Raw genomic sequence first — 21,886 nt, 5'->3', positions numbered from 1 at the left:
CACCTTCATTTCATTGCTGAGCAAACTGAGCCACAAGCAGGTCAAATAAATGCCCACAGCAGCATCTCCTAGGCAGCGAAGAAGGTGCCTAGACTTGAAGGCCAAGTCTTTCTGGCCAGAGTCTACGATGCCTCCTCTGGAGGCTGTGCAGGTGCCTCGCATCTCGGGAGACAGGCCAGCACCTACTAGCTGGTGATGTTGGACCAAGTGCTTCACCTCTTTGTGCCTGGGTAGCCCATCTACAGCAGGGGTGATGTGAGCTGCTGACCAGGGTCATGCGTGGGGCGCCAAGTGTATTGGGAGCGTTCCATCAGAGGTGGGTTCCCCACCAATCCTGGAGGGGAGAGGGCCACTTGCTATTGCCTGGCCATACTTGACTCTTCGGGGAATCCCTAAGCAAGTCTCCAACAGGTCACCTGTTCTGGACCCAGCCAAGGTCAGCAGTCAAGCGCAGAGACCAGAGCAGGGCGTGGCCTGGCCAGCTGGCTGAGCTCCCAACCCATTCTCTGGCTATCCAACAGGGGCTGTGCTGGGGGTCTCTGAGTGGCCCAGGGCAAGCCACTCTGCCTCTGTGGGCCCCCCTTTCTCATCCATATGGTTCTGAAAAGTGCAGAACAATATCATCCTTCCCACAGATACCACATGGGGCCTTGTGAGCCATGACGGTGCTAAACCTTATTGGAATCAGGAAGCCCTCAAAATCTGTTGGAATGGTTGGCCCTTCATAAAACTTTGCAGAGACACGTCCTTTTGCATCTAATTCAGGTTTTTGTGTGTAGTCTGAAATTTCATCTCCCCAACCTCCCATCCTCATGGGGTGAGGACCCAGGGTCCCCGCTAAGAGTCAAGGCGGCAATCTTGTAGACTGGCCTTAGAGGGGCCGAGTGGACAAGTGCAGACGGATGGTTACCCACAGTCCTCCTTCCTGATGTAGAGGCCCAGCCAGCAGAGCGCCCAGGACTGGCCCAAGATCTGAGGCCAAAGGGCAATAGCCACACCTCTTCTCTCTCCCATCACAGCTGTCGCCCAGCCCTGCCCCATCCATTTGCTTCCAGACCACACTGCCCTCTTCATCCACCCCCTGTCCTGGCCTCCTCAGGGACATGTTTGCTCAGTCCAGCCACTTAGCCCACCAGGAAGGCATTGGGGCTGGGGCTGGGGCAGGGCTGGCACAATGCGTACTTAGCCTGGAGCTGGTAGAGTTCCTGCCACAGCCCTTGAAGATCCTCTTCCTTGTCACCAGGATTGCTTGGGCCAGCTCTCTGGCCTGTGTCCATGGCTGCCATCACCCCACTGCCACAAGCCACGCAGGAGGACAGGAGCCACGTGAGCCAGGCAGGATGAAGACAGACCAAAAAGGAACAGTCACAACTGCAGCTTCTTCTTCGGATCCTCAGAAGCCAGGGTTAGCATCCCCACCTCACAGAAAAGGAGACAGAGGTTCAGAGAGGGGCTATGACCAGTTCAAGGTCATCTGGCAGGACTGGATGAGGACCCAGGGCTCATTAAATCCCAAGTCCAAGGTCTTCGGGCTGCATCCCCAGCTCTGGAGAGGTTGAGGGTGCCATTCTGTAGGGGCCTTGTTTCCCTTGCAGCCCTATAACTGGTACAGCCCCATCACCCCCAAGTCTTCAGTTCCTGGCCACCAAGATGCCTGGGAACTTTCAATAAGTGCTGGCTTCCAACAAATTCTGGAAGGAGTCATAGGGTCAGAGCCTGAGCTGGTTCGGAAAACAGCCTGCTTAGGGAGGAGGCAGCTTCATTATCATCTCTGCCCACCCACCCCCATCCACGCATTTATTCACTTAACCAACATTACATGCTCTGAGCTCGTACAGTGCTTGCAGAACTACAGTGGAGACTAAGCAGAGATGCTTCGAACAAGCTCATGGTCAAGCTGGAAAGATGGTCTAGTTACAAGTAGCTTCAACACAGCCTTGCAAACAGTTCCTGGGCCACTCGCCCAAGGCTGGTACGAAAGCATGACCCTCATTGGTCAACTGCTGAACCAGCCCAGTGCGTTGAGGAGAGAAGGTGAGGGGCTACAAAGTCAACCTTTCTAGGCCTAAGCATCAAACACAGGTAGACAGGCACTATAGGAGGAAGGGGCCTAGCTGACTCACCTACAGCTCCAGGAGCACAAAGCCACAGCCAGGCTGTGACATCACAATGCTGGCTTCTGTCCTCATGATGTGTCCATTGCAGGATCCACCTGTGGAGGGCCAGATTCTCCATGGTCCTAAAACCTCCCACCCCCACCGCCCAGTCCCGTTCCCAAGAAGATGGGGAGGAAGGGCATTGGCAAACCCATGGGAAACTTGGGCTATTTTTGTCCTTTCTATCCAGGCTGGTCTGCTTTATGGGCTGCCCAATTCCCATTGGCCTGTCCTGGGACTCTCCCTCGACCCCATCCCACCTGAGTTTGGTGGCTGCAGCTCAGGCATTTCCCCATCAGCCACCCAAGGCTCAGCCCCCCAAGGCTCAGCCCCACCCATGGCTCAGGACCAGGGCTGGCTCCGTGCAGGGGGTGGGAGCAAGCTGAAGGACCCACGTCTGGGAACTGCCCCTGCCTATGGCTTGGCCCTGAACCTCCTGTTGGAGCTACTGGACCTGTGCCACCAGGGACGGTGGGGTGGAGAGGGCTGGGCCTCATGCCCACCCTGACATCCCACCCCCACCACACTCACCACCATGCTGGCTGGCCTGGCCTTCCCTCTCAAAGGCTTCCATTGGCTCAGAGCTGGGTCACCTCAGATGACTCCTGGGAAGTCACAGCTCAGTGTGGGCTCCACTTGGGAGGAACGCTGTGGGTAGGAAAGGTCCCCAGAGAGGGTGAAGGAGGTAGGAGCCAGGGCAGGGCCTGAGCTGGAGAAGGGGCCAGGAATGAGGGAGGGGCTGGGGTCCATTCGGGGGCAGAGCAAGGGCTGGGGTTTCAGGTCTGTGGCTGGAGTTGGGGCAAGGCTGGAGCAAGATCTGGATCAAAGGCTGGGGCTGGGGCCAGGGTCGGGGCTGGGCGGGGGCAGGAGCAGGGATTTGGACTCATCCCCTTCACGACCCCTCACCAGCAGGCAGTGAGATCAGCCCCTGCCAGCTCAGGAGTCCCTGACAGGTGCCCGGGGCTACCTCCCCATGGTCCTAGAGCCCCTTGCTTATATGCTGAGCACCGACTGAGAATGAAGGTGAAGGGTCCTGGCTCTGGCCTTGGGTTCAGACTCAGAAGGGAGGTGGATGCAGGTGTGGGCGGCATGGATGCAGAGGGAGAGGAGCTCAGGGGCTGGGGTTGCCCAGAGAAGGAGTCGGCCTAGTTCGAGGAGGAGTGGGGGAGTCCCCCAGAATCGGCAGTGTCCGAGGTGTTTCACGAGGATAAGAATGAGAGGAGAAGGTGGGAAGGGCATTCTGGCAGAAGGAATGGCAGGGACAAAGGTTCGGAGGCACAGAATAGCTTACACAGCCTGTGCGAACCGTAGGCAGAGCCTTCAAAGCAGAAGGGGGCTATCAGGGTGGGAGTGGTTTGGACCGTGGCTGGTGAAGTTGTTGGCAGGAGCCAAAGGGTATCAGCCAGCAGCAGAGACTGCCCGGGTTACTCTGGGCAAGGAGGGATGCACAGGAGGCTGTAGGCAGGCACAGAATCAGAAGAAATGCTGAAAATCCAGCTGCAAATCCAGAGAGGACAGCGGCCCAGGGCAGCCCTGGAGATCCACGCAGCAGGAACTCAGGGAGGCGCTCCCAGAATGAATCCTTCCCAACCCCTTTTCATCATCTCCTCCGTTCTCAAGAATCAAGAGAGGGTGCCCAATTGGCTGAGCCTGGGCCATGTGCCCACCCCTTGGCTTGACTGACACTCATATCCTAAGAGCCTGCCGTGGGGCCCAGAAGTTTCCCAGTGCAAACCCTGGCGCTGTTCCCAGGGAATCAGGACAGCTGAGCAACAGAACCCACAGGTGCTCCTCCGTGGAGGCTCAGGGACAACTGGGCTGCATCCCCAGCTCTGGAGAGGTTGAGGGTACCACTCTGTAGGGGCCTTGTTTTGCTTGCAGCCCTATAACTGGTACAGCCCCATCACCCCCAAGTCTTCAGTTCCCGCCACCAAGATGCCTGGGAACTTTCAACAAGTGCTGGCTTCTAACAAATTCTGGAAAGAGTCACAGGGTCAGAGCCGGAGCTGGTTCAGAAAGCAGCCTGCTTAAGGAGGAGGCAGCTTCATCACCATCTCTGCCCACTCAGAAATGTTCAGAGCATTTCTGAGCATGCTCTCTGGCTCAGAGTAGGGGTGAGGCCGGCTGCGTGGCAGCGGGAGTGACTCATGTTTGTGTGGCACAGGTCTAAGCACTTCCATGCCGGGGTTCATTCATCTTCATGACACACTGAGGTCAAAGCTATTATTTCACAGAGGGCAACACTGAGGCCCAGAGAGGCTAAGTAACTTGCCCAAAAATCTCACTGTTAGAAAATAGTTCCGATATTAATCCAGAAAGTCAAGATCCAGAACCATCTGGGAGGTTGAGTTGTTAGGACCTTGAAGCTGATTGATAGGGGATCCTACAGCAGGAGGCTGTTCTTGGGAAAGACTCCATTAGCACCTCTGGGTATGGGACCTTCACTGGGGACAGGCAGACCACTGACCCTCTTCTGGCCAGAAGCAGATGCTGGAGAAGGCGTGCCAGACCCTCGTCCCTTCCCACGCTCAAACATTCCAGGACTTTACTTCCCAGAAGTTAAAGTCTGTAAACCACTTGACCCCATACAGCCATAGGTGGGGGGGGGGGAAGGTAGGTTTGGAGTGGGGATGGTGGCACTATTTGCTTTTCAGTGACAATTGCATTTTTGGCCTGAAGTGTCCCATAGGTGCTGAGAGAGCACAATAGACAAGGCTGGCAGAGGCTGCGGCTCCTTGGGAGACGTTTCTCCCGCTCAGGCCCCTAGAGAGTGACTGTCACAAGCACCAGGAATTGAGTCCTGTCACGGATTCACCACTGCCTGACTCTTTACTGGGAGTCTCTCGTTTCATTCTCGGAACAGTCCTCTAGGGTGGTGGTAGCACTGCTCCGTTTTGCAGACGAGAAAACTGAGTCTATGAGGCGAAGTAACTTGCCCAAGGATACACAGTTAACACAAGGTAACAGGGCTGGCTACACAGTTTGTGGGGCTCAGTACAAAATGAAAACGCTGGGCTTCTTGCTAAAAAATTATTAAGAATTTCAAGATGCAATAGCAGAAGATAAAGCCAAATGTGGACTCTTGTGAGTACAGATCCTGCATAACTGCATACGCCCCTCACTGGGATTTGGACCCAGGTCCAGGGATTCTAGACCTAGTTATTCTCCATTCTGCTCCTTAAAACCCACCAGCCTGCCTCAGACGCCTCTTCACCACCCTGGTTCTTCCTCTTCTTCCTTGCCCTTCCCCAGCCTCACCCAACCAGCAGACCCCACCCTTCCCTAATTAGGGGAAGACTCAAGCACTTACATGGAGGTGAAAGGAACTTAAGAAAAGAAATGATCAAGGCAGAGAGACAGGAGCTGCCATGGTTACACAGCGGTGAGGGCACAGGTCTCCCAACTCCCAGACTAGCCTCTACCCAGGGCCTTGGGCAAGAGAAATCCAAGGCAAGTCTGTCTGTTACAGACAGCTGGGAATCTTGGGAGCTGGGAACCTGCTTCAAGGACAAAACTGCAATTAAATGGCAATAGAACCCCTTTTCTTTTCTTTTCTTTTTTTTTTTTTTTTTGAGACGGAGTCTCGCTCTGTCACCCAGGCTGGAGTGCAGTGGCCGGATCTCAGCTCACTGCAAGCTCCACCTCCTGGGTTTATGCCATTCTCCTGCCTCAGCCTCCTGAGTAGCTGGGACTACAGGCGCCCGCCACCACACCCAGCTAGTTTTTTGTATTTTTTGTAGAGATGGGGTTTCTCCGTGTTAGCCAGGATGGTCTCCATCTCCTGACCTCGTGATCTGCCCGTCTCGGCCCCTCAAAGTGCTGGGATTACAGGCTTGAGCCACCGCGCCCGGCCAGAACCCCTTTTCAAAAACCTTAACAAGGACTCCTGGGGCTGGAATCTGCCACCAGGCTTGGGTCACCAGGCACAGCAGAAGGAAGGGCCTGATCAGGCCTTCTGCAGAATTCACCCCATCTGGTCTACAACCCCAAATGCCCCCAGACAGGGCCAAGGCCAGCCCTTCCTCAGCCACTGACGCTCAGGATGCAGAGTGGGGCTGTGGGTTGAGGCAGGGCTACCAGCTGTGTGGCCTCAGGAAAAGCACTGACCTCTCTGAGCTTCAGTTTCCTGAAAGGTAAAGTATGGGTAATAGCACCTAGGGATTAAATGAGATAATCCATGTAGAACACTTAGCATCTTCTCGTTTTTGTGAAATTAACCCAAGTGTGCATAGGAGGAGGTCTAGAAAGATATAAATGAACATTTTATGTCTTAGGGGCAGGGAAAAGGGGCAACTTTTAAACTAGCACAACTCTTTAAGAGAGTGTCCGTTCTGACCCTTTAGGAAAGCAAGCAGCCCAGAGCTGACCCGTCGTAGGGATTCGATGGACGTTAGTTTTGTTTCCTGCCCATCTCTTCTCTTTCCGTCCAGAGGATCACAATGGCCTGATCTCCTAACACAAGAGCACAGGAGCTTCGACAGAGGTTGCTGGGGTTGGCTGGCAAAGGTGGCTCTGGTGGGAAGGGGTGAGAGGGTGCAAGGAAGACAAACTTGGCCTGTTGATTAGGCCAGAATTTTACTAAGAGCTGGCACGACATAACTCCTCCCCCATTGAGACAGAATCTCAGCAGTCTACCTCTGTCCCCTCCTTCCATTTCTGGCACAAGAGGTAAACCCAGGGCATCCTGGGCCCAGGAAGCTGTGCTGGGGCCCCGCCTCCTCTGAGGCCCCCAGCCTGGCCCAGCACCCACTTCCCTGTGCCCCTAACCTCATCTTTGCTCTGCACCAGGAAAAGCTCCAGGTCCCAGAGCTGGGGAATCACCCAAGCAGGTCCTAGGACACTGCGAGGCTGTCTCCAGCTCAGTACTCCCAAGACAGGGCCTTCCCGTGGGAGAGGACGGAGGCTCTGGTCATGGTCCCAGGGGCCACAGTGGAGATCTGGGCCTTCCGGTGTCTATGATACTGACATCCTGCCACCCCTCACCTCCATAGAGTAGCTCTTAGGAGACGCCCTCCCAAGAGGCAGTGTGGGAAGGGGCTGCTCTGACCAGAGGGAGCCAGGGCTGAGGGGCAATCATCAGCTGTTTTCTCTCGTCCCAGAACCGCCACCTTCCTAGGAAGAATCACTGAGGTGTGACCACAGAATGAGTTTACGGACCCTGCAGGCCTGGGTTCAAGTCATGCCCCTCCATGCCACCTTGTCACCTCCTGCTATGAACCTCTTGGTTGAGGTTGGCCCGGCAAGGCTGTTAACTCTGCCTCCAAAATCTTTGGAATCTCCTCACTTCTCTTCACTGGCCCACGCTTGTTCCACCTGGAGCAAGCACTGGCTTTCCCTGCTGTTCTCTCTGCTCCTGTCCCCTGCAGGCTACTCTCCACCTGGCAGCCAGAGAGAGCTCGTCTTAAAGCAAAAACCAGATCTCCCCCATTTCCCTGCCAAAACCAGTGATGTTCAGGTCAACAGTGAGTGGGAGAAAAGCCAAGATTTATGGCATCCATCAATTTCTGTAGTGTCAATCCTCCCGCCATGGCCGATTTCAAGCTACTAATAATTTAACAACCGATTTGCAAAATGCCTGAAGACTTAACAGTGGCTCTTATGAGCTGGTCTGAGCTGGCTGCAGCACACCACCACTTTAAAAAGTGACAGATGAAGTTCACGTCCTGGCTGACGAGGCTCCAAATGCTCTGGCTCCCCCTTGCCCATTCTTCTCCCAGTGGCTTTTCTGTTCTTCCTGGCCGAGGGCCGTTGCACCTGTGCTTCCCTCGGCCTGGAGCACAAGTCTCTAAACTCTTTATAGTCCTCTCTCCCTCTGGTCTTCCAGATCCCAGCTCAGAACCCACCTCCTCAGAGTGGCCTTCCCTGACCATCTCAGGTCCCCCGACCCACCTTACTCCGGGTGACCTCACCCCTGTGTGGCTCTATTTTAGCACTCCTTACTGTGGATTTTCTCCCTCCTCACTGGAATGTGATCTCCATGAGGTCAAGGACTGGGACCAAATTGTCCCTGCTTGAGTATCAGTGTCTAGAAGGATAGTACTGGACACACAGCAGGCGCTCAATAGATGTATGCATAGAAACAGAGCTTTGGAGATGCACGGCTTTGGGTTTGAGTCACAACTCTCCCACCAACCACCTATGTAACTGTCATGAATCACTCAATCTCTTTGAGCCTCTGTTTCCTCATCTGTAAGTGGGGGACAACAACAGTGCCTGTGTGATGGAGCTGTGAGGACCTGATGATGACACAGGTAAGGCACTCAGCACAGTGTCTGTCCTACCAGGACCTCAGTCAATGAGAACGGCCTCTTCACTTCCTATATTCAGTGATGGGCAGCTCATCCCCTCCCAAGGGAGCCTCCTCATCCACCTCTGGGTCACTGTGACCACTAGAACATCTGCCCTTTCTTGTGTTGAATGCAAATAAGTCTCTTCCAGTGTCCCCTGCCTCAGTCCTAGTTTAACAACTTCCCACACGGCAAGTGTCTTGCTATTAAAACCACTTTCTTAATGTTGGCATGAAGGTTGATGGAATCGTGTTTCAGGATGAAAGGAACACTAAGGGCAGGTCAGGCATCCCTTGGCAGCTCTCATCAGTCATGAGCTATCTGGCCTTGGGCAAGTGCCTCACCCTCACCCAGCCTCAGTTTCTTCCTCCATGAAATGAGATTAGCAATAGTACCTACCTCCTTGGGCTGCTGTGGAGATGAAATTAGCTGGTGTACATAAAGCACTCAGCATCTAGCTCAAAGAAAGTGCTCAAAAGACGTCACTATTGTCACTATTACCATGCCTGGTGCAGGCCCACAGCCAGATCTAGTGTCTGTGGCCTTTTTCTGCCCCAAAGGCCAGGCCTCTCCTGAATGTTCTCCAGCCAAGCTGGAGAAAGAGCCAGTTCTGGCTCACCCACCTCAATCTGCACCCCGATCTGTCAGAGCTGCCCCCTCACAGTCCACAAGAGGGTGACTCGGAGCTTCCAAAATCTCCCATGGGACTACCTGACCCTGGGCAGTCATTCTATCTACTGGGCTTGGAAGGAGATGCCCCCAGCTCCTGGAAAATAAGCTGGCCTGGAGTGGGAACTAAGAGTGGCTCAGTCCACTCCGTGCTGGGGTGGCTTCTGCCAGCTCCCTGGGTGGCCTAGACCAGCCCTCTTTCTTATCTTTTTTTGATGGATTCCTGATGTTCTTAAAAATGCTGATAGTGGCCGGGCACGGTGGCTCAAGCCTGTAATCCCAGCACTTTGGGAGGCCGAGATGGGTGGATCACGAGGTCAAGAGATCGAGACCATCCTGGCTAACACGGTGAAACCCCGTCTCTACTAAAAAAATACAAAAAACTAGCCAGGCGAGGTGGCGGGCGCCTGTAGTCCCAGCTACTCGGGAGGCTGAGGCAGGAGAATGGTGTAAACCCAAGAGGCGGAGCTTGCAGTGAGCTGAGATCCGGCCACTGCACTCCAGCCTGGGCGACAGAGCAAGACTCCGTCTCAAAAAAAAAAAAAAAAAAAAAAAAAATGCTGATGGTGGTAGGAGAACACGGCTGAGGAGATCACGTAGGAGCTGAAGTGAGGAAGGAGGAGGACCAGGAGAGTGGTATTCCGAAAGCCGAGAAGGAAACAGACCGGAGAGTGTCCAGGAAAGAAACAGATCTAAGATGCCACCAGGATTCCCCTGAGTCCCTGGGGCTGTGAATGTGGTGAACAGTCACATCTATGATCATGTCACCTTTCATGGCAATGGGGATTTTGTAGATGTTGTTTACCAATCAATTGACTTTGAACTAGGAAGATTGCCTATGGGTCTAACTGATTACACAAGCCCTTTAAAAGCAGAGTATTTTCTCTGTGGCTGGTAGAAGAGGAAGTCAGAGATTGGGTGGGTGGGAGGGATTCAATGGGAACAGAGAACAGAGGTTCTCATTGCTGAGATGGCAGGGGTCATAGGGCAAAGACCGGAGAAGCCACTAGGAGCTAAGAACAGGTCCCCACCAGCAGTCAGAAAGGAAACAGGGACCTCAGGCCCATTCCCATTCCCTCCTCCTATCCCATCTCCCACCCCCTCTCCCATCCCCTATCCCACCCCCTCTCCTATCCCCTCCTCCTAACCCCTCTCCCATCTCCTCCTCCCATCCCCTCCTCCCATCCTCTCCTCCCATCTCCTCCTCCCATCTACTCTCCTCATCCCCTCCTCCCATCCCCTCCTCCCTTTCCCTCCTTCCATCCTTTCCTCCAACCCTCTCCTCCTATCCCCTCTTCCCATTCCCTCCTCCCATCCCCTCCTTCCATCCTCTCCTCCCATCTCCTCCTCCCATCTACTCTTCTCATCCCCTTCTCCCATCCCCTCCTCCCTTTCCCTCCTCCCATCCCCTCCTCCCATCCTCTCCTCCCATCTCCTCCTCCCAACTACTCTTCTCATCCCCTCCTCCCATCCCCTCCTCCCTTTCCCTCCTCTCCTGTCGGGCCCCACCCCTTCTCTCACTCCTCCTTCCAGATGCCCCCACCCCCCTACTGTTTCTGCCTGGCCCCTCCCCTCCCCCACTCCCTCCTTTCCACCTCCCTCCCACTCTGTCCTCCCTGAGGCTGTACCTCCTGTGGGTAGGAAGTGTATATTGCAGGAGCTGACACTGCTTCTGGCACTTAGCAGGGTTCGTGGCATTTAATTTGTGCCTTGAAGATAAAAATAATAATAGTTCCACTTATTGGGCACTCGCCTCCTGCAGCCCCTGTCACGGACTTGCTGGAGTGTTACCTCTTTGAAGCCTCACTGCTGCCTGTGAGGAAGCTGCTGCTGTCCTGACTCCTGCGTCACAGGTGAGGACCTGGGGCTGCCCGCCTCCAGAGAGTGGAGGGAAGAGGGAGGGAGCCAGGCTGCTGGACCAGCGCCCACACCAACCCCACGCCAGCCGCTCCCAGGGCCCACACGGCCCGAGGGAAAGGGCATTCCAAGCCCAAAAGGGTTCAACAGGCCAGACACGGATGGACAGACGGTGGGGCAGAGGGAGAGCCATGAGGAAGAGGAGGCTGTGCAAGTCGTCTGGGGCTGACCACAGAGGCCACAGAGGCCCTACCAAGATCTGGCAAAATGCAGTCACCTGTAGCCTGCTTTCATTCTCTCCAGGCCAGCCTTTCCCAAAACGCGATGCAGCAGCCCTCGGGTTGAACAGAAAACAGACCTCTGGGCACTGCAGCCTGGAGATCATCTGAAGGCCTCTGCAGTCCTTTCCTGGGACATGTGGCACAGCAGACATTTGATCCCACTGGGCCAGGCAATGCTGTTAAATATAAAGCCAGAGCCCCTGAGGGCAGGGCAAAGACAGAGAGGCCAGCTGGACCGCCAGGAGGGCTATGGGCAGGCCATGCACCAGCATCCAGTCAGCACTCGTCCCAGGAGCCCGGGGCTGGCAAGTGCCCTGTGGGCTGCAGGGCACCCTTGGGGCACAGCCCTGGCTGTTGATGTGACTGCCCAGGTCACACGCTCTTCAGGAGCCAGGCCAAGAGCTATGACAGTGCAGTTTGGAGGGGATGTGGCCGGCTTCAGTGGCACCAGGAAAGGTAGGAAGTAAGGGAGAAAGGGCAAGGAAAGAGAAAAATCTGGACCCTGCATTAACGGACTGAACCTAGAAACATGTTTTGAAGTCTCTGTGCTTCCATCTCCTTAGCTGAGAAGTGGAGATGGCCACTTTGGACCATGAGAAATATCAATATCAAATGCCCTTTCTTTTCATGCCCTCACCTTCTTCACCCAGTGTCAGCTCATACCAGGGGGCCCTGAGCTTCCTGGAAGGTCACCTTACCGGGTGTGTACAAGACCATGCATGTGCACGAGTGTGTATGAGAGTACCTGTGTGCACAAAGATTGGCAGCAAACATGTATGTTAATTGAATTCTTTTTTTTTTTTTTTTTTTTTTTGAGACAGGGTCTCGCTCTGTTGCCCAGGCTGGAGTGCAGTGGCACAATTTCAGCTCACTGCAACCTCCACCTCCTGAGCTCAAGTGATCCTCCCACCTCAGCCTCCTGAGTAGCTGGGACTACAGGTACACGCCACCATGCCTAGCTAATTTTTGTATTTTTTGTAGAGATGGAGTTTCACCAGGTTGCTCAGGCTGGTCTCAAACTCTGTCTGCCTCGGCCTCCCAAAGTGCTGGGATTATAGATGTGAGCCACCAGGCCCAGAGGCTGAATTTTATCCAACAACCAATTATTTTGAAATGATATGGGACAGGAAGTTGCATCCCAGGATTCACAAACTCTTCCAAAATAATTATCCCATTTTTTATTTCTGTTTTTGAAAATATTTAGGTACACTTGATTTAAATTACAACTGACTTATGATTAGAATTTTTGTTCTCAGAGAAAAAAGATTGGTAGATGCAGCAACTTCCAGTTGCTCATCTGGTGTCAGAGGCACTCAGAGGGTGGAAGGGCTTGTATTCCTACAAGCTCCACAGTGCACTCCCTTCCTCCATTTCTCAGGGATCTGCAGAGGGGAAAGGTTTGCATAGGGTCAGAACTTTCCAGAAGGGTGAAGAGCAGCACACTGGTGGTTAGGCTCAAGTTCTTTCCAATGTGTGAGGTGCCTCACATGCCTGCAGAGTTGTTAGTTTACACATCTCACATGTGCTCATACGTGCACACACTGGGGCATCCACACACGCACCTGCACACATGTGCACCAAGAAAGAGATGGAGTGCTGTAATTGTAGAAAACAGGAGACTTCAACAGGTACTTAACATTTTTATAAGACTAGTTTGGCTGGGTGTGGTGGCTCACGTCTGTAATCTCAGCACTTTGGGAGGCTGAGGCGGGCAGATTACCTGAGGTCCGGTGTTTGAGACCACCCTGGCCAAGATGGTGAAATCCTGTCTCTACTAAAAATACAAAATTTAGCTGGGTGTGGTGGCAGATGTCTGTAATCCCAGATACTCAGGAGGCTGAGGCAGGAGAATCGCTTGAACCTGGGAGGCAGAGGTTGCATTGAGCCAAGATCACACCACTGCACTTCAGCCTGGGCAACAGAGCAAGATTCTGTCTCAAAAAAAAGACTACTTCATTTGTCCACTGTTGTACTAACTCTTCACTTAAATAGTGTAAACTATGTGTGTGTGGTGTGCTGTCAGCTAAGCACCATCTGTGTGTGTGTGTGTGTGTGTGTGTGTGTGTGTGTGTGTGTGTGTGTCTGAATGCACCAGCTACAAGCAGGGCTGAGACTTGCCTAGGACTCCCCTTTCCTGCTTGAAGGAGGACCCCAACCTGCACGTGGTCACTATGGCTGTTCTTTCTGTGCTGCTCAAACCACAGCCACATGTTCCCCTGCTGGTGGCCTTCAGAACTGGTTTACGAGCCCCATTCAGTGAATCATCCCATTATATAACAGTCACAAGGCGCTGGAAATCCGCTCAGTTCTCCTGGTGGCAGCTATTCCCGAAATCCAAAGCTGCCTCTTTGTCAGCTTGGCCCAGGCCCCGTTCCACTCCCTAAGAGCCACTTCCCACTGCCCCTGCTCTTCAGCCAGGCTTCCTCCCCATGGCACTGTGGACGTTTGGGCCCTAATTCTATGGGGTGGTGGGGGGGGACAGGCATGGGTTCTGCCTGGTGCATTGCAGGATGTTTAGCAGCATCCCTGGCCTCTGCCCACTAGATGCCAAGAACATCCTCCCCTTTCCCCCAAGTTGTGGCAACCCAAAATGTCTTCAGGAATTGTCCCCAGTTAAGAACCACTGTCTCCAGCTGACCACCATCCCCTCTGTCTCCGTCAGCAAGTTTAAGCTAATAACAACCTCTAACATTTATAAGTCTTTATTCTAAGGGATATATACATATACGAATATGAACATACATATATGGATGTATACATATATGAATACTATATATAAATTATATATAACTTGTATTGTATACTATGTACATATTATATTAATATATACACATATTGTATATATATGAGTGTATACATATACAATACACATACACATATATATACACAGAATGTTTGGGGGTACTATGTCATAAAATCTTTGCAAACTTCCTGTGAGCTATGGATATTATTCTCCTCCTCCCTGCAATGTGTATCAGGAAACCAAGGCAGAGAAGTTAAGTAGGCTCTCTAAGGTCACACAGCTAGCAAGCGGTTGCGCTGGCAGATGACTCCAGAGTCTAGGCTCTCAGCCACTGGGTTCTGAAGAGGGATCTGGGGCAGTCACATTACCAGCGAGTCTGTGCTGGGAGTGGCCCTCAGTCTGATCTCCTGTGGCTGGGAACAATGAGGCACAATGATATTGACACCCGAGTTGCCTGGGCTTGAAGCCCCTGGCTGCTTCCTGAGGTTTGTGATCCATTGCAAACCACAGCCTCCTCACCCCTAGGCATTTCTGGGAGTCTCCAGGAGGTAGCAGGCATCTTGAATGTGCCCATGAGGAAGTCCAGCCTGCCATCTGGGCTCAACCTTCTCCAGTGTGGTGAGGTTCCTGCCAATGTGCCCCACAACCTGAATGGAAGGTCTATGGCCTGATGAGATTATCATGGGAGGAAGCTATGGAAAAGCTTCCAGACTTCCAGAAACCCATGGCTCCTACAAAGGCTTGACAAGCCCCTCTTGTTCTCCAGACTCGCTTCCCTTTTCCTCAGGAAAACAATGTTGGAACATGAACTGCAAGGAGCTCCCAGATCTGACATTCCTGGCTGTTCTGATCTTTCGGTCCTCTGCAGGATGGAGGCTGCGTGGCTGGAGATCCCACTGTCACTGAGTTCAGGCAAGTCCCATGGGGCCTCAGCTCCTCATCCGTAACATCAGGATGATAAAGCCTCCCTCACAGGATGGCTGTGCAAGTGCCCAGATCCCAGGAGAGGGCTGGTAAATGGGCGTTCCCTGCCCCATCCCTTCCTACCTGCAGGGAAAAGGAGAAGTGGCCCAGCTGCAGGTCATCAGGACCCTTGACCCAACCCTGCATCCCAGCCCTGCCTCACACCCAGAATGCCAGCCTTCCTCACCAAGGGTCTGGCTGACACCTCTGCGATGCTCACCACTGGTCACTTGGGATTCCCCGGTGATATGGTTTGGCTGTGTCCCCACCCAACTCTCATCTTTAATTGTAGTTCCCATAATCCCCAGGTGTCTTGGGAGGGACGGCGTGGAGATAATTGACTCATGGAGCAGCTTCCTCTGTCCTGTTCTCGTGATAGTGAGTTAGTTCTCACGAGATTTGATTGTTTTATAAAGGGCTTCTTTCTTCACTGGGCACTCATTCTCTCTCCTGCCATCATGTGAAGAGGGTCTTTTCTTCTCCTTCACCTTCCATCATGATTGTAAGATTCCTGAGGTCTCCCCAGCCATGCAGAACTGTGAGTCAATTAAACCTCTTTCCTTTATAAATTACCCAGTCAGGTATTCCTTCACAGAAGCGTGAGAATACACTAGTACACCTGGGGACTAGTACACCAAGGGTGAAAGGCGAAGCTGAGAGCAGTTACCTTCCAGCTGGAGGCACCCCCCACCCCCAACACAGGTGCCAAATGGGTAACAGCTGCCTGTCTGGAGCAGGTGAATCATTTTGCTCCCTGCGAGCTCAGGCTCCAGAATGGCTGAGCCAGGGACTATGTCCATGAGGCACCCTCCTTCCCATCTGCCAATCACAGTTGGTGCTGGAGGAGACTGGTCTGACCTCAGCTCTGCCCACATGGCCCGGAGCTGTTGCATCCAGCAGGATGTGTAGGGTCCGACCCAGCCACAGAGCATCCCAGGAGGCTAGGCTGCTGCACTCTAGCCTCCTGTGGGAGAGGCCTTTCCCCCCAGCCAAAGGGCAGCAGAGAGCTCCAGCTCATGGAAAACCTGTTCTCAACAGCTAACTTGGGCCTGTGGGCCACTCCGGGTTTAATTTTGTCTGTGAGTTCCCAAGGGTGATTCAGGCAGGATGAGATTGAGCCCTGGAGGGGACCAAGTGACTTGGCTTGACAATAGAGCCAGTGGCCTCCAGGAGAGTGCAGCTCAAGTCCTGAAGACGGCAGGTGGGGAGGAAGAGGTATGATTAGTGGGTATCTACTGCTGAGTCCTGGGATCTCATTTAATCCCCTAACAACCATGGGAGACAGTCATCACTCCCCTAGTTTCAGAAGAGGAAGCTGAATCCAGAGAGTTGCAGGGCTGCAGCTGGGGACACACAGCATTCAAGGAACGGACTGGGATCATCTGACTCCGGTGCCCGGGCTGGAAACTGGATGGGGTGGTGCTAACGCGGATTGCACATGGGTGGCGTCTTCAATAAGGAAGACACCGTCTGCACGGGGTTCGCCAAGTACATCCCCAAGCGGGAAGCCCAGGACCAGGGAGACACTCCCACCAGGGGCAAGGTATTCACGAGAGACAGTCCTGGGCTTCGCAGGCCAGGGCTTCTGCTGTGGAGGGGTCCTTACCAAGGGCTGAAATGGGCAGGGATAGTGACTAAATCAGACAACTTACCAGTCAAGAATGGCTGGAGATTTGTACGAGCGGCTGGGGTTTACAGCAGAGGCTTGCAAGGAAGGCTGAGGTCATAGCTCTGCCCATTCTTTCTGTCCCACTCTTCTGTCTTGGCTACTCTCGTCTGAAGGAAACCCCCAGCCAGCTGCAAACAGCCCAATGTCCTGCAATGGACTTTGCTCCTCAGATCTGCTAACTTGGGTGACACCCTTATGAAATCCTGTTGGTGCCCCCCTCTACATGCATGTGGGTGTTGGAGAGAACAGGGCCAGGGTTAGGCCTGGTGGGGCCCGGGCACAGCAGGAGACACAGGAGGGGAGGCCTCCAATGCCACCCTGAGCCAACTGCAGGCAGCCCTTTGCCGGTCCCTAGGGGACATTGCTGGATAATGGAGCCTCACCCTAGTGGGTGTCTCCCTACATGTAGAGTGCCATAGGCTGGGAGGCTGCCCTGCCCCTTCTCTCCCATCAGAGGCATATGGGTTCTTCCCTTGCTCTGCTCTCGATAAATGGGGAACACTGTCTTCTCTCCCTGGGACCTGGCTTGGCTCTCTGAACTGGGAGGTAAGCTGGGGGCTGGTTCCTGATTGCTCCAGAGCAAAGGCCCATTTTGAAGAAGGAAGAGAGGATGTCTCACTCTTTCTCTGGATCCTCTCCTCCCCTTCCATGGACACTCCTTTCTCCCTCCTAGGACTTGGGGCCTTTGTCTGGCTTTCCCCATGCCTTGCTGTCTGCCTCTGCCCATCCCCCTTCAGAACACTGCCCAGGGTGAGGATCAGACTCTTGTCTGTCCATCTTCATCTTGGTTATTTGAAACCCAAATAAACTGATAGCAAGAGGCAGCCAGGGCTGGGAGCCAGGACGCCAGGACCGCAGGGGTGCTTATTTTAGCGGATGATGTTCCATTGCTGGGTTGGAGTCCGCCCAGGACTTGGCACTGACTCACAGCTCAGCTCCCAGGGGCTCTTGGCTGGCTCTTCCTCCACCACCGTCTCCTTCCCTCCTTCTGGAAGAGGTGTCACTGTCATAGAAACATATGCTGGTCTTGGTTCCCCCTAGACCCGACTGGGTATGGGGCCCTGCAAATGGCCCCTCCAATACATACACGCACCCCTTTATTCCTGGGCATTCAGGCTGAAATAAACAGGGAGGGATGTCTGGAAGGGAGAGACATAAAGTGTGTGTGTGTGTCTTTGTAGCCACCAGCCAGGCTCAGGCTGGCAGGCAGAACCAAGGCCCTTCCCAATTCTGCCCCAGGGGTCATGGGCTTGAGTGTGAGCACACATGTCCAACAGTTAAGGGAATGAGCATCTTTTATGTGCCAGGCACTGCTATAGGCACCGACACACAGCAATGAACAGAAGGACCAAGTATTCTAGATGGGAGAAACAGGCAACACACATATGGGAGATAAACATAGGATAGGTCAGCAGGGAGGATAATGCCGGGTGAGGGGGTAGAGTAAGGGAGGGCAGGTTCTATTTAGGCTTGGGAGAGTGAAACCCACATTGGTGCCAGGTGTGAGTCCTGGGGCTTTCCTGTGGTGGCCACATTCTTCTTCCCACTCCCTTGCAGGTTGATCAGTTGCATAGTTTCTGCCTCTGCATTTTTATTTCTATTCCCTTTTTTTCCCCACAAAAACCCTCCCTGGAGGGCTGTTCCCAGGGTGGCCTGTGAGGCTTGTGCAAAGTTAGGGACCCCAAAAAGGCTCCAGAGATCACTGAGGTCAGGGCTGCTCGAATGCTCACTGTAATTTGTCATCAGGGGCGTGCAGATTAAAACTGCAACAAGATGCCACGGATGCCCATCAAAATAGATAATATGAAAAAAGATGGAGGTTGGGTGTGGTGGCTCATGCCTGTAATCCCAGCACTTTGGGAGGCTGAGGTGTGCAGATCACCTGAGCTCAGGAGTTCAAGACCAGCCTCGCCAACATGGTGAAACCCTGTCTCTAATAAAAATACAAAAAAATTAGCCGGGTGTGGTGGTGGGCACCTGTAATCCTAGCTACTTGGGAGGTCGAGGCAAGAGAATCGCTTGAACCCGGAAGGCAGAGGTTGCAGTGAGCCAAGATCTCACCACTGCACTTCAGCCTGGGCCACAGAGCAGGACTCCATCTAAAAAAACAACAAAAAAGGAATCTACCAATTGTTGGTAAGGATATGGAGTGACCAGAACTCTTATGCATGGCTGATGGGAGTGCAAATTGACACAACTTTGGAAAGCCATGTGACAGTTTCACTCAAGTTGAACGAAGGCCTAAACTCTGACCCAGTGATCCCCATCCTAAGTGTATACCCAAGAGAAAGGAGTATGAATATTTACCAAAAGACATGTACTAGAATATTCATAGCTACACTCTTCATCATCGCCCAAAGCTGGGAACCACACAGATGTCCATCAACGGTAGAATGAATAAACTGTGATATACTCAGCATGGAATACTACATAGCAATTAAAATAACAATCTACAATTCCATGAAACAGTATGGGCAGATCTCGCAATGTGTTGTTAAATGAAAGGAGACACAGTGATTTCATTCACATGGAGTTCAAAGGAACCTGTCCTGCTAGCAGTCGGGAGAGTGGTCACCCCTGGCAGGAGGTGGTGGGTGGTGGGGTAGAGGCTGGGGCTTGTGAGGAAGGGGAGCTCTTGGGGTGCTTGTAATATTCTACTTTTGATTCCGATGTTGGGTGTGTCCAGTCTGTGAAAATGTACTGGGCTGTACATTTGTGAAAGTTGTACTTTTTTGTGGGTATATTGAACTTTAATAAAAAGTTTTTAAAAATTAGTCCTGTTTGGGCCTCGACACAGATGATTTAAATCAGAATCTCTGGGGTGGGGCAGGCATAGGTAAGTGTAATATGATTATAATGAGCAGCTAGGGCCAGATCCCAGCACAGTTCTCTTTCCGCTGGGTCACACTGCCTGCCCTCCACAGGCTCTAGTCAGAAGCTTGAACGCTGTCCCCACCTTTGCCAGGAGAGGGTCTCTGCTTTAGCACATCAGCATCTGATCCCATGGGGCATGGTTCCCGCTGGCATGGTTTTCAATGTGTGAATTATTCTGCTCCCAAATTGCTGGGTGATGTCAGAGAAGTCACAGAACCTCTTGGGGCCTGAACTAGTAAACGAGGGCTCTGAACATCAGGATAGCCAGGAGTCCCTCCAGTTAGAGGGATCACAATACCCTCGTAAGACAGAATTTCAGCCAAAAGAAGCTTCTGGTCTGATAAACCCAAGAACTGGGAAATGACTTGGGAATATATTCGTTTGTAAAGAGTGAGGTTAAAAAAAAAAATCAGTTTGAATCTGTTTTTCTTTTTGTAAATGGAAACAAAGACAAGTGGAAAGTCAGAAAAAAGCTCATGGATAGCACACGAGAGCTGAGGAGCATGCAGCTGAGACCATAGTGAATATTTGGCGACTGTCTGGGTTGACTATTACTATGCATCAAACTACCTCAATCCCCAGTGGCACGAAACAACCGTTTTATCATCGCTTGTGGTTTGTGGGTCAGGAAGTTGTGGGTGGTTTGTCTCCGCTCCACGTGGCATTAGCTGTGGCAGCTTCAGGTGGAGGATCCGCCTCCAAGAGGGCATCTTCACCCCTCTATCTGGTGCCGGATGCTCCAGGGGCCCTGGGTGTTGCTTGCTTGGGCTTCCTCACAACATGGCAGCTACAAAGCATCTCATGACCTAGCCTTGGAAGTCTCAGGACATCATTTCCACTGCATTCTATTGTTAAATCAATCACTAGACCACCCAATATTCAAGGGGAAGGAAGAAATACACTCACCTCTTGGGTGGAGTTTGGTGTGTACGTGTGTGTGTGTGTGTGCATGTGTGTATGCCCATGCACAGGCACACATGCATGCATGCATGTGAAGGGAAGGAATGGATGGCAGCCACCTTGGAGATAAGCTATTATGTTGGCGCACCAACCCAATACCAATGTAAGCTAATGAATATCTTTCTTTCCCCTGGTCTTCAACTCATCCCGGTCTTAGGAAGCTTGCTGCTGCCAGTAAGCGTCCACAAAACTCAAGACAAAGACAGGATTGGCCTGTCTATTGACAGTCACAGAGGGAATTATGAAATAGACTCTAGGAGGACACCCTTGTGAACGATGGTCCATCTTGGTAAGAGCTGGGCCCTACTGCCCAACCAGAAACTCAAATCCAATCAATTACCTAAATAATATTGCCATTTTTTTCCACACTGTAATTGCTGAAAATTTTGAAAACACAGAGGCGACTTATTAACATGAAGCATTTCCTTCTAGATATTTTTCTATGCACACTTGCACAAAAGAGGGAAGCTTTGTCTTTTCCACTTAACATATTGTGACTGTTTCCCTGTATATTTCATTTTAATTTGTTAAACACTCTGCTGTTGCCCCACAGATTTTGTTCCAACTTCATCACTTTGGGAAAGCCACATGTACTTTTGGATACAGTTCAGATTTACCAGGGACTTGGAGGGGCAGTAAATGTGGGGAAAGGCTTGGTTGCGGTTGAGTAAGACAATAAACCCTATTCTCCCATTTAAGAGTGGGCATTGGGGTCCTTGATTGTGGTCACTTTTCTGATACCTCGCAGTGGCCTGTGGTTTGGCCCCTTCTGTGGAAAGGCTCGGATGGGAACGTGGCCCAGTGAAGGAGGCGGGGCCTTGGCTCATCCCCTGTGGCATACTTGGTCTCCTTATCTGGACACTGGGGATAGCACACCCAGCCTGTCCACCTGACAGCTGCCCTACGTCTCAGATGAGGAAAAGAATGTGAATGGGCTAGGCAAGGTTTTCATCCCTACGTGATGCACCCCGGCAAAGGTCCTTCATGCTTGAATTGACAGCCCTGGCTGAAACCCCACTGCTGAATTATGAGCATGGGAGGAGCCCAGAGGAGAAGAGGACAGAGTGATGCTGGATTCCTTGGTATGGGGACAGGGGAGCAGAAGTCCTCATCCCGAGGACATGTTGTCTGCTGGCCTACAGGACAGTATGTATCCAGGGCACTCTTCTAGCAGCTTCTTCCCAAAGGAACCACTATCAGCAACCTAGACTTTCGGGAATTTTTCCATCCTCCTTGCGGGGTTCCTTGTTCTGCCCCAACATTTGGATCGTAGGAGATACAGCTATGGCTAAAAGCAGTGGTCTTTGTGTCAGACATAACTGGGGCAGATAAACTAAGCCATCACTTACAAATTGTGGCACCATAGACAAACCATCCAACCTCTCTGAGCCTCAGTTTCCTCATCTGTCATATGCGGTGATGCTTGG

At 52.5% G+C, this 21,886-nt stretch overlaps 2 protein-coding genes across 2 annotated transcripts in view; both read right to left on the bottom strand.

Moving 5' to 3' along the window:
- Positions 1-11,373, bottom strand: part of CCDC197 (coiled-coil domain containing 197) — a 22,080-nt gene extending 10,707 nt beyond the window's left edge. Inside the window, exons 1-4 of the mRNA XM_015144412.3 lie at positions 11,247-11,373; positions 2,688-2,804; positions 2,124-2,212; positions 1,183-1,419 (exon numbers count right to left, since the gene is read on the bottom strand). Coding sequence (XP_014999898.1) covers positions 1,183-1,286 — 104 coding nt within the window. The 5' untranslated portion in view covers positions 1,287-1,419; positions 2,124-2,212; positions 2,688-2,804; positions 11,247-11,373. The remainder of the gene's footprint in view (positions 1-1,182; positions 1,420-2,123; positions 2,213-2,687; positions 2,805-11,246) is intronic.
- The window catches only part of OTUB2 (OTU deubiquitinase, ubiquitin aldehyde binding 2), a 98,657-nt gene that overhangs the window by 51,803 nt on the left and 24,968 nt on the right, over positions 1-21,886 (bottom strand). The window lies entirely within an intron of this gene.

Source organism: Macaca mulatta, chromosome 7 (genome assembly GCF_049350105.2).
Source record: "Macaca mulatta isolate MMU2019108-1 chromosome 7, T2T-MMU8v2.0, whole genome shotgun sequence".
Classification (NCBI taxonomy): Eukaryota; Metazoa; Chordata; class Mammalia; order Primates; family Cercopithecidae; genus Macaca; species Macaca mulatta.
This window is presented reverse-complemented; position numbering and strand designations above follow the sequence as displayed.